At 36.4% G+C, this 12,427-nt stretch overlaps 1 protein-coding gene and 1 long non-coding RNA gene across 4 annotated transcripts in view; both read left to right on the top strand.

Moving 5' to 3' along the window:
* Window positions 1-12,427, top strand: part of stxbp1b (syntaxin binding protein 1b) — a 34,263-nt gene that overhangs the window by 8,176 nt on the left and 13,660 nt on the right. For all 3 annotated transcript variants that reach the window (XM_007557772.2, XM_007557770.2, XM_016674166.1), the window contains exons 2-12: window positions 718-767; window positions 867-948; window positions 1,397-1,473; window positions 1,670-1,748; window positions 3,195-3,298; window positions 6,370-6,518; window positions 7,669-7,753; window positions 9,869-9,999; window positions 10,739-10,846; window positions 10,929-10,989; window positions 12,116-12,181. In XM_007557772.2, coding sequence (XP_007557834.1) covers window positions 718-767; window positions 867-948; window positions 1,397-1,473; window positions 1,670-1,748; window positions 3,195-3,298; window positions 6,370-6,518; window positions 7,669-7,753; window positions 9,869-9,999; window positions 10,739-10,846; window positions 10,929-10,989; window positions 12,116-12,181 — 992 coding nt within the window. The remainder of the gene's footprint in view (window positions 1-717; window positions 768-866; window positions 949-1,396; window positions 1,474-1,669; window positions 1,749-3,194; window positions 3,299-6,369; window positions 6,519-7,668; window positions 7,754-9,868; window positions 10,000-10,738; window positions 10,847-10,928; window positions 10,990-12,115; window positions 12,182-12,427) is intronic.
* LOC107836844 (uncharacterized) lies at window positions 3,308-5,698 on the top strand. Its single transcript, XR_001662812.1, has 2 exons — window positions 3,308-4,161; window positions 4,942-5,698. It is a non-coding gene; the product is annotated as an uncharacterized LOC107836844 (long non-coding RNA).

Here is a 12,427-nt window from a genome sequence, read left to right as displayed (position 1 = left end):
GACTTCAAATAGTTATTCAATTTCTGTAGAAAAGTCTTGAGATGTTTCTACGGCTTAAATGGAGCGCACCTGAGGAAAATTCATCTGATTGGACTTGATCTGGAAAGACTCACACCTGTCTGTATGAAGTCCCATAGTTGCCAGTGCATGTCAAAGGTAATATACCAAACATACAGTTGAAGGGATTGTCTGTAGACCTCAGAGACAGGATGGTTTTGAGGCACAAATCTGGAGAAAGAAGCAGAAACATTTTGTTGAGCTTTCAATGGCTTTGGGCAGGAAGGACCTCCTGACTGAAGACATTCTGTTGTTCTATGACAGTCTCAGGGTTATCCATAATACTCTTTAATTTATGAGGAGTCCTTCTTTACACTATAATTTTCAGAGGTTCCACTGAATGGGCCTTCTTCATCATGAACTTCTGTCTCTGAAACTTTTCACCTCATCCAACCTTCCTTGATCACACTATAATCAGTCTTACCACCAGAACCATACAAGGGATTTATGATAAACTTGACAAAAGCACAAGGTTTCATAAAATGGCTGTAAATATGCTTTGATACATTTATTATTTATTTTTAATCTTGTCCTGAAGCTCTGCAGTTGACCGTGAAAAGCTGCAAAATGTTTTTTAATTTTATTGCAAATGATGAATTAACGTGGGTTCAATTTTAAACTCCTACTGTTGTTTTCACCTTTTGTCTCTTGACTTTACAGAGATAATGAACAATGTGATTAAGAAGGCAAGAGAAAAAGGAAAATGGAAGGTATTTGTGCTGCTCTGATCACATTTTTCATCAAATATCCTTCAGTCTGACCTCAAGTGAAATGCGGATCTTCTGTTGCCTTGTGGAACTGTGCTGTAGGTCCTGGTGGTGGACAAGCTGAGCATGAGGATGGTTTCATCCTGCTGTAAGATGACAGACATCATGTCAGAGGGAATCACCAGTAAGCTCCATTTGATTCTATATGTGAAATCAATTTTGCTTCATTTAAACTATTCAAAGTTTTATTCAGTTCACACTTTTTGACAATGTTACTATGTAAGAGTGTTGTTTTTTAATAATTTGGTGCTTTAATGATTTAGTCTTTAATGAACAGTTTTTTTCTGTGTGGATCTTTAAAAACAAGAACTGGATGCCAGGATATAAAGTTATTACTTCTCTCCTCTCCCCACAGGGTGGGCTTTTACTGCCCCTCTCTGACTTGACTCTGATGATCAATAAAACATTATTTCAGTGCTTTATCCTGAACCATAAGGCCTGAATGCATATTGTAGTATCTTACTGTATCATAATAAATGTTGGATAGAATACTTTAAATAAGATCAGCACATACAGTTATAGATTTGAGTGATGTGTGACGAGGCTTAACCTTTACTGCCTGTGCTCTTCAGTTGTAGAAGACATAAATAAGCGGCGGGAGCCTCTGCCCAGCATGGAGGCCATCTACTTAATCACACCATCAGATGAGGTAAATAATTGAGGACTAGCCAATTATTTAAAGCCTAGTCTTTATATTTATCAAAGATTAGAAGATATGTGTCAACTTATTGTTTGAGTTCATACAAGTATGTTTATATGAAACCCGAATAACTCCTTTTTATATCGATGAGCTGCCTGTTCCCAGCACAGTTTGGAAGGTGTCACATAGTTTTCTGTTGTTTTAGTCTGTTGAGGGTCTGATTGAAGACTTCAGAGACCCTCAGGCTCCGAGGTACCGAGCAGCCCATGTCTTCTTCACTGACAGTGAGTTCATTTAACCTTCTCCAAATACAAATTGTTTCTGTTCCATCTGATGTGGTAAATGTTTGGCTGAGAGTCTTTAGTTATAAATAACTATAGTCCTCATATTGTTGTGCTAATAAGACTGTTTTTATTATCTATTTTACATTGCTGAAGGACTGTAAGAAAATATACATTTTAATGCATCCTAAGGCTTCAGTGTGGCCCATGAGCAGGAGCAGATAATCAAACACAGAAGCTTATAGTCATGAAGAATATTGGAAAAAAAAAAAAAAAAAGATCTCCATTGCAACATCAAGTGCAAAACAAATATTGAAATAAAATTGCATTTGAAATTGAGAGAGAAATACAGAAATGAGCATGAGCTGATTAAAATGCATTAAAAAATTGTCATACTCTTTCATTTATACTGCCCACTTTGTGGGCACACTTGACCCCAGAACAGAACCAGCCTTCTTTATCAGACTATTGAGCCTTTTTAGGTGAAGAGATGATGCTCTCAACAACAGACTTATAGAACATCTGTAGCATTTTGCTGCAAACCAGTCCAGTCTGCTCTGTGTTTCTTTTAGACGACTTCACTGTTGTGTCTACAGTCCAGTCTGTTGTCCAGGTGAACACAGAGGTATTTATATTCCTCAACCACCTCCACTTCTTCTCTCATGATGGAAATAGGGTTTGATCTAACCCTGTTAATCCTGAAATCAACAATAATCTCCTTAGTTTTTATTTTTACATTAAAGATAAATTTTCCCACCATGACACAAAGCGGTCCACCAGCTCTCTGTACTCAGTCTCTTGTCCATCTCTGATACACCTGACACCTACAGTCATCTGAGTATTTCTCTAGATGACAGAAGTCTGACGTGTACAACTAATATGGCTTGATTTGATTACAATACATTTGTTTCTTTAAATCAGTTATTTCTATAATAACCTGATCACTGCCACAGTCTATTAAGGGCCTTCCTGTCTTTAATAGACCATTCAGTAACAGAGTCTGTATTTCCTAACACTATAATGTTATGTTATTGATCCCCTGATAAACGATAAAACCTGGACATTTTCATAAATCAATGAAATACCTCTGGACTGAACTTGAAATTTTGACATTGTGTTGCTAACACTTAGATTTTGTCAAAAACTCTTAGGCAAAAGTGAAAACATTGCACAACACAAATAATCACCCGACCAGAACTGGTGTTTAATAATAATTCATAATAATTTAATGAAGCTTCAAGGCAGATAATTTGCCTGGAGGAATTTTAATGATTGAGGTACTCAAATCATTCGAGGAATCATTACAGCCCTAATTTATTTGCATATATTCTCTTTTAATGTTTTCTAATCCAAATATAACTTAATTAGGCATCAAGAAAATAAATCAATAAAGGAAATCTTTCTCAAAATTTAGGTGAGAATAACTGATTGAAATGTGATACTTTGCAGCGATCCCGGACTCCCTGTTTGGACTGTTGACCAAATCCCGCGCCTCCAAAGCCATGAAGGCCTTGACTGAAATCCACATAGCCTTCCTGCCCTACGAGTCTCAGGTAAGACAAAGGCCAGACTGGGATGTGTCATGGCAGGTGAAAATTCATCCACATTATCATTAATGATAGAGGATGTTATGAGAATAGGACTTGTAGAACAGTTCAGCTTTGTGTACAGATGTTTAGTAGATATTTTGGAGCTCTGATTATGTGCACAGTTGTGCTGGAGATGATGTGTAAGATGCTGTCTGTTTTGTTTTGGGAATATTCTTTCAAATTAGACTTGTTTTCATGCAGGATTTTAATATAATGTATCAGTACAAGACAGCAACTTTGGAAAAGTTTGGTTGTCAGAAGATAACATTAGAATAGTTACTGCCCTACTGAGTCAGAGTAATTGCCTGAGTAGGTAATGTGTTGTTAAAATTGGTTTGAGTTGCCCTTTTTGACTCACTTTTGAACTTAAAGCAGCTGATTGGTGCCTTGTCATTCATTTTGTGAAAAAGCCAGAACAGCACTACCAAAGATAGACGACAGAGCATTACGTGTGTTCAGGAGCAGTAAAAACTACACTGTAATCCCAATAGTGCTTCTTACTAAAAAGAAGTTATTTATTTGTACTCATTTCAGCTAAATAGTGAGAGTAACTTTTATAAATTGTTACTCTTGAGTAGACCCAAAACTAACAGTTTGATTTTCTAACTCATTTACAATAAGTACACATATGCTAATCATTTATTTTGAGTATTGTTGCTTTGAACTGTTCAAGTTGTGATCACTGACTCAAACCAAAGAAATAAACTCCTCTTTCTGGTGACATCACTGAGCTTGCACACGATGGTGAGGCGTTTCCCTGGACTTGTCGGCCATTAGAGGAAAGTTTCAACAAAGAATTTTAGCAACTTCAGTGTGAAAATTATGAGGTAAGTATTTTTTCTTTAAAGAATATATATTAAAAAAAACATGACATTTGGAATTATAATGTTAACAATAGAGTAAAAGTGTTTTAAAGTACCTATTTTGCATAAAGCTGGTCCATATTTTCATCAGCTCCTCCAGTCTTCTTCTTTATGCAAAGTCCAATCAGCTGAGGAGGATATACATCCATCCTGACTGGTAATCCAGTGAACTTAGCAGTAGAGCTGAGGAGAATTGGCAAAAAACATGAAAAATTTTTGCATATATGCTGGGTGTAGAAGTGAAAACTGTAGTTAAAATGATGAAACTCTATTTTACCATGACGTTGTGTGATACGTAGCTTTGAAATACTATTTCCCCAAATAAGCCGCCAAATTTATCCAGGCTGACTTTAAGCAATGCTAGATGGCAGCTGGGTTAGCATGGCCCATTTTTCTGCAAATCAATAAAATAGTACAATAAATTCACCTTTTCACCTTCAAGTTCTATTTAAACATTTAACAGAATTAAGGACAAAATCCACATACATGCAGAAGGAGGAGCATCCCTGGCTGGCCTTATTGATTCCCTTATGAAGGAATCTTTAGGAATTTTCTAAATATGCAAGGTATGTTATTCTTGGGGATTACACTAATTTGCCCATCAGAATTTTAAAATAGATAATAAGGAATGAAGCTTAACAGAAAATGTTAAAAAGTAGCTGATAAAGTGTATTTATTTTCACTTTTATGTCTTTGATATGGATATTATTGCTCAATAATTTTGCACTCTGTGTGGCATTTTAGGATATGAAGGAGTCCTATGAAGATGCAGTTGCTCTGGTGATTGATGAGGATGAGGAAGAGGATCCTGCAGGAGTTCCTTTCTCACCACATTAGATGTTTGTTGTGCTTGAGGATCAATTTGGAAAGACTTATAACTTATAAACAGACACACTAGTGTGTTTGTTTGGGCTAATCTATGATGTGCATCTGAGCTATCCTGGAAAGTGTTGTGGATTTTTTTTGAGTTCATTCATTAATGTTGCATTATTACTGTTTGCATAGATAAGTGTTGAATTCTTGTAGTTCAGCTATATTTGCATTTGTTGTGGGTGTGCATCATTATATCAGAATATTGTGAACAAGTTAAATAATAATTAATCAAAATGCATCTTCTGTGATTGCTATGACTCATGACAACTAAAACAATTTACTTTAAAAAGACTGACATTATTCTGACTTTGTACAGTATCCTAATTCACTGATGTACACCTAAAATCAATGTTTCAAAAAGCATTTAACAATTTGAATAAAAGTACAAATAAATAAATACCTTTAAGGTGTCAGCTTTAAAAGACCAATTTGTGATATTTGATAATGGCTTTTGCAGTCATGATATATGTTTGAAGCTGCAGTTTTGAGTTAATAAAAACTGAATGGAAAAAGTCAAAGTTTGTTGTGTTCATAAGACTCATACAATTTTGTGCAATCGGTTTCTCCATTTGGATGAGTAACTCCAGTAGAGATCGAAGTTGTTTAAATAAGAAACTCTGAAGTTAATTTGACTTAATTTTAAAGTGAACATGTAATCCATTTAAATAAGTATGAATAAATAGAGCATTTTAGTCCAACATAGTTAATGGTTTAAGTTGCAACATACTAAATAAAATGAGTTAACAAACAAATGTATTTGAGTTACTTTATCATTATTGCTTTGGGTTCCCTAGACTCTTATTATTAAAGGTAGAATATTCTATCTTTTTACATGTATTTTAAATACAGAGCTGTTTGTAAGAATGAAACGGTATCAGACAGGGGAAACAAGTTTTTGTTGAAATTAAATTAAACACAAACATCCACAAATACAGATCCCTGCAAACTCTTTGTTGCACATTAATGCAGCGGACTGCATAGGTCACTGTGCACCTGAAATTATATGATATTTTAATATACACTAATATTACCGTAGTCATGCAGCTTCAATCCCACATAATATTCCTACCAACATGCTTTATTTAACACGGTTTAGTAAAAAATAAGTGTTATTAAACTATAATATTTTAAAGTACATGGACAAAATCACGTTTTTTGGTTTTCACAGACGACCCATAAAACCAATGTTTTTTGGTCCATGAAAAACTTTTATGCTGCTATTTCTTCCAGCACAGCAGCATAAATATCCACATGACATTAGTGCTTACAGCCTCTGTAACCCTTATGATCTTTATTCAGGTCTTCTCCCTGGATAAAATGGATGCCTTCCAGGACTTCTACAGCCCCTTCAAAGCTGATGTGAAGAATAACATGTTGGAGCGTTGTGCTGAACAGATAGCCACCCTGTGTGCAACGCTCAAAGAGTATCCTGGAGTCCGTTACAGAGGGTGAGAGCAAAGCATTTTAACTTTCTGTCTTTGTTTCTCTTTGCATTGATATGATGGAAGTAACTAGTTCAGCTTTGAGACAACATCCTTTGGAGGTGAGGGGGAAAAAAAGAGCAAATAAAAATGACATCCATTTTAGTGCTGACCATTTAAGTTTTGAATGCTAACCAAATAAATACAAGGTAATACAATTTCTATAGATCCTTTCTTCATCGCTGTCCTATAAGGTGATTTGATTTTAATGAATAAAATCAGTTGAATTATCAGCCACATGATGAAGCTTCTATTAATGTTCTTTGATTTCTACACTGAATTTTCATTTTAAACGGAGGCCCAGATTGCTTGCTTTGTTTTAAAGTTGGAACTCTTTGTAATCAGATACATTGTCATTTAAAAAAAGACTAAATCACAACCAAACATGCTGTGGTTGATGGGACAGGAATAAGTAACAAACTTTGTAATTACTACCTGTTTGTTTCCTGTAGTGTGAACTTACCGTCCTGTAAAGGCTGTTTATTTGTTTCTTCCTCTATTTCAGTGATTCTCAATTCCAGTCCTCAGGCCCCCTGCTCTGCATGTTTTAGATGTGCCTGTATTTCACAACAGCTGATCTAAATGATTGCATTACCTCTTCTGCTGGCATCAAGTGCTGCAGAAGCTTGTTAATCGCCCATAGATTCAATCCAGGTGTGTGGCAGTAGGGAAACACCTAAAACATGCAGGGCAGGGGGGCCTGAGGACCGGAATTGAGAAGCACTGCTCTATTTTGACCCAATAGTGTTAACCCTGACTGATTTGGGATGATGTGATGTGAAGACTTCCTGTTCTTGAGTTTAGATTTGAAGCAATTTTTATTGAATTGGAAAAAGAAATAGCAGTGAAGAAAAGTTGCACATGTGCCTCACATACCTTATATTTAAAGTTTTAAATCCATTAAAACATTAAAAGAGTTACCAAAACTCCTCAAAGGTTGGTAATTGGTGAAAAAAACAACTTTAGATATCATAATGATTCAAACAACTAGGATTAAAAGGTGAACCAGTGAAAAAATTAAGGTAATTAAAGTGTCTCTTCTAGAAATTTGTGATTAGAACTAAATAAGGATTTGAGCTGAAGGCTAATATATCCATATATCTATGTTTTGTATCAGGGAGTACAAAGACTGTGCAGTTCTTGCCCAGATGCTTCAGGAGAAACTAGATGGATACAAGGCTGATGACCCCACTATGGGAGAGGTATGGGATGGAAATACATCACCAGTGAGAACAATCACACTAACATGAATAACATTATAAATATGGATTTTTCTAATGGTTTTTAGCTGTTTGTTTTTTAGGATGGAATGTAAAACATACAACTTCAAGACTTTTTAAAAAAACATTAGGTGTTCATGTGTATTTATTTTGGATTTTGTCTAGTCCATGCATTACCAGTATTAAAGTTAAAGGCACTAAAGTGAACTATACTTTTTGGAGACATGTTCTTTGGAAAGATGCAGAGAAACCATGAGTTTGAGTTGCCGTCACGAGTTTGAGTCCCGGCCCATTGACCTTTGCCACCTGTCTTCTCACACCCACTTTCCTGTCAATCTACTGTGAAATAAGGCCAATAAAGCCAACAAAAGAGAAAAGCCTTAATTTTATTATTAATTTATTGTTTGGTATCAGTGTCCTGTTGGAACATCCAACTGTTCCCAAATATAAAAACCTGAGATGATTAGAAGTAAAGTCAAAGAGTTTGGAGGTAGTCCTATTCTTGGGTCCATTCTGTGTGATGCATCAATATCAATGGTAACCTGAAACACCCACAGACTACTACTGCCACCCTCTACCAATTGCTTAACAAGTGGTAGAGTGTTGTTAGGTGGAAAGCCTTAACTTGACCCCACCAAATATGCTTCTTCTTGTTATGGTTGAATAGTTCTACCAAGAGAATCCAGAAAGTTAACTTCAAACGTCATGTTCTCATAACCAAAAACATGCAGACTGAGAAAGATATGCTTTCTAAACAGGTTGCATCTTTCTTGGTTGCATACTCTTGGTTGATGTGAACATTAAACTCAATTCATTGTCAACATCAAAACTTGCTTTCCCAGGATCTTCCAGTTTATAATGGGATTTAGCCATGATTGCTCCTAAACTGTTCCTAAACACTCCAGTCAATGTTTCAAAATGAAGGGTTATAGTTTGGGTTGTAATGATAACAGTACAGCAATGTTGTATTTTACACAAGGACAAAGACCTCAAACATACATTAAACTTAGATTTACATCAAGCTTCCAGAATAACCCTGGAAGCTTGGTAGGAACCCCCGAGTTCCTACCTGAACTCAGTAGGAATTTTGCATTAATGCTTAAAAGCCTGATTTCTGACAGGACAGCAACTACTTTATATTAGCTCCTTAATTCTATAAAGAAAAGGGACCAATATCCAGACACAACTGCAGATGATTTTGTGGATGGCTACCAAAGCTATGTGATTTATTTGCAACTTGCTAAAGGTTATTTATTCAAATGTTCATGCTGAACTAACCATGTATTTAAACTTTGAACAGTTTTGACAATAAACTATCAGCTTGGTTCACAGATTTTTCTTTTTAAAGCTTATTGACATTCGTTTTTGTATAATAATTTCCACCGTACAAAAAAATTGTTAAAATGCATTATTATAAGGTCCAAAATGAACATGAAATTCATATGGATGATGAGCAGACAAATGGCAAAGTTAAGAGCTATACAGAATCCAGGAGACCCAGCTCTGTGGATCAGCAGTCCTGTGAAAATCCGACATTTAATTATTTTCAAATACTTTGCTTTTATTATGTGATTCGTGAGCCTGTGTATAATACGTTCATAATCTGTTCATTTACCAGTGGGCTAATAGATTATTGATATCTGTTGAACCTCTGCATACTTTTTTTGTGAAACAGAAATAAAAACAGAAACAGAAAATAACACAGTACCAATGTGATAAAATTCCCTAGTTTCTAAACACAAAATGCTGTTCATTTTAAAGTGTTTACCCCAACACTGTTTAGTAATCAACACATAAACAAATTTGTTCTGTAAATAGATTTTCCTTACATTTTGTGTTTTGACACACATGTTAAATCTGCCTAAGATGATTAGCTATATCCAACAGCTCATCATCAGATAATTGGCACCAGCCCTGAAATCCCAGAGAACATTAGAGATTTACTGCATTTCTTGGGCTCACTGGATCTTCTCACCCTCACTTTCTGTTGTCACTCTTTGGCAGCTGCCTGTACCCTTCAGTTTACTATTTTTTAAAAATCTGCTGCAGTATTTGTTGATCATATGCAGTGAATGCCTTGTTTATGCTCTGATGCAGGGACCAGACAAGTGTCGTACTCAGCTGCTTATTCTGGATCGTGGCTTTGACCCTGTCTCCCCTCTCTTGCATGAGCTCACACTGCAGGCCATGGCCTACGACTTGCTGGGCATTGAAAATGACGTCTACAGGTACACATGTCCGGTTCAAATTCAACTGGAGAAATCTAGCTCAGTGAAAGAAATCCCATATGAAGCACTGAAGGGAGATGGAAATTGAGCAGAATTGAGCATCAAGATAATGGCAGGCTAGGTGGCCAATCATTGTGAGCTATGATATGTAGGAAACTGTCTCTGAATACAAGACAAATGGATAAAACCATCATGTAACTATCAAGCAACACTTTAGAGGAATCTTGCTGACACCATTTGGAATCTATGCCATAAAGATTAAGATGTTTCTGAAGTAAAAAAAATGGGTTCAGTCCAGCAGCAAGATGTACTTAAAATGTTTGACAACACTACTTTTAATCTCTGGTTCTAGTCCATAGTTCCACTATCCTTGAGATATATTGTCCTGCATTTTCCATTGTTTTCCTGCTTGATTTAAAGGATTAAGCCATTAGCCACCTGTGGTCCAGCTTGAACACCAACCCATCTCTCTGAGATTTCTTGAAGCAGGGACTTGCTGAAAACATGCAGGACATTGTTCATTGGGTTCTCAAACTTGTTTTCCCTGCTCTATCTGACCACTGAAATACAACAATAGGCATACTAATGCAAATCTAAAACACAAATATGTTAATGAATGTGATGGATGTTAAGTTGATTTAACATCCATCATATTAGCTGCAGTAATACTTACTGTAGCTATTTAATAACTCTCTGGTGCACAAAAGTTGCATCTAATCCTGCTTCCACTCTCGCTCAGTTATGAGACCAGTGGAATGGGGGAAACCCGAATGAAGGAGGTGGTTCTGGACGAGGATGATGACCTGTGGCTGACTCTGAGACACAAACACATAGCTGAGGTGTCAACGTGAGTGCTTTCTGTTTCAGGACCCAGAAGAGCTTCTCATGCCTTTTTCTCTAACTCTTCCTTATCATGTCACTCTGAGCAGGGCTGTGACTCGCTCTCTGAAAGAATTCTCTGCCAGCAAGAAGATGAACACAGGAGAAAAGGTAGAGGCCAAGCTGTGTTCTTGCTGTTTCACTGTTTTGTACACAGACACATGAAGGTACAAGGAAAAGGTGGCAGTGGTGTTCTGTGACAGGACATTAGCCTGTGCTTTGTTTGTTAACGGGGTAGATGATCTGAAAAAAAAAATGTTCATGTTGAAAGTGAATAAAAATCAATTCTTGTGGAGCAATATGCTCTGGACTAAAGGCACTTTGAAGTCATTGAATTGACCATGACCATCTCTATGTGTTAAAATAGTTTAGTCAAAAGTAAGAAATGCAACTGGACAATAATAAGAATAAAATCCGTTAAATCTGTTCATGCAGAAAAATTCCAAGTTCATTATATACATTCCAAATTTATCTGAATTATCAAACAATGCAGTCAAGCTCAGTCCAATATTCAAATGACTAAAAATCTATCTAAGGAAACCTAGCACATGACATTGAGTCACTGACTTGGAGTATTCACTCCTCCTGGAGTAGCAACAATGGACAGCAATTCCTCAAACTGAGCAGGTAGCAACAGAGGAAAGACCCTTTAACAGAAACACCCTTTAACAAGAAGAAATCTCCAGCAGAACCACGACATGAACAGTGTGAACAGCCATCTGCTAGGATCAACTGGGGGGTTTCAGAAGTCTGAGCAGACACAGACAAACAAAACAGCTCAGTAGCACTGATCTAGGAGTAATTTCTATGTACAAGTAAAAGGTTAAAGGCAACAGTAGCCCCTAAATAATGCAACCAACAAAATGAGTTTGAAATAGTATGTTATTCCTAACCAGAAAATATTAAGCTGTGTGTTTTATTAAGCTAACATTATTAGCTTTTTCTTCTTTTGCTCTTTTCTTTGGTTTATTTTGTTTGTATGTCTTTTTAAATCCTGTAAATCACTTTGTATTATTGCCTTGCTGCTGAAAATGTGCTTTATAAATAAAATTACCTTTACCTGTTACCTTTGTGATTTTGTTGTTGAAACATGACAGAAAAGCTATAAAAATAACCACTGTATGCTAGCAGAACATGAATGGTTTGGGCACAAATAAAATTAGGAATATTGTGAAATAATCATTATTTCTTTTCTGTCTCACTAGGTTACTAAGTAAGTTCTGTGCTTTGCTTTCAGACCACCATGAAGGAGCTGTCTCAGATGCTAAAGAAGATGCCTCAGTATCAGAAAGAGCTCAGCAAGGTAGAAACTCAAGACCTGCATATAAAAAAAAGAAAAAAATTCCCTTCTCACCCTCCGCGGGTGGTCCCTCTCTTTCATCCTCTGAGCTCGGGTCCTCTACCAGAGGCCTGGGAGCTTGAGGGTTCTCCTCCAGTATCTTGGCTGTGCCTAGAACTGCACATTTCTGGACTGAGATGTCTGATGTTGTTCCTGGGATCTGTTTTAGCCATTACTCCAGTTTTGGGGGTGACTGCTCCAGTTTGGGGG

This window comes from Poecilia formosa, unplaced genomic scaffold, assembly GCF_000485575.1.
Source record: "Poecilia formosa unplaced genomic scaffold, Poecilia_formosa-5.1.2 Scaffold91, whole genome shotgun sequence".
Classification (NCBI taxonomy): Eukaryota; Metazoa; Chordata; class Actinopteri; order Cyprinodontiformes; family Poeciliidae; genus Poecilia; species Poecilia formosa.
Note: the sequence above shows the minus strand (reverse complement) of the source record. Positions and strands in the feature narration are given on the sequence as shown.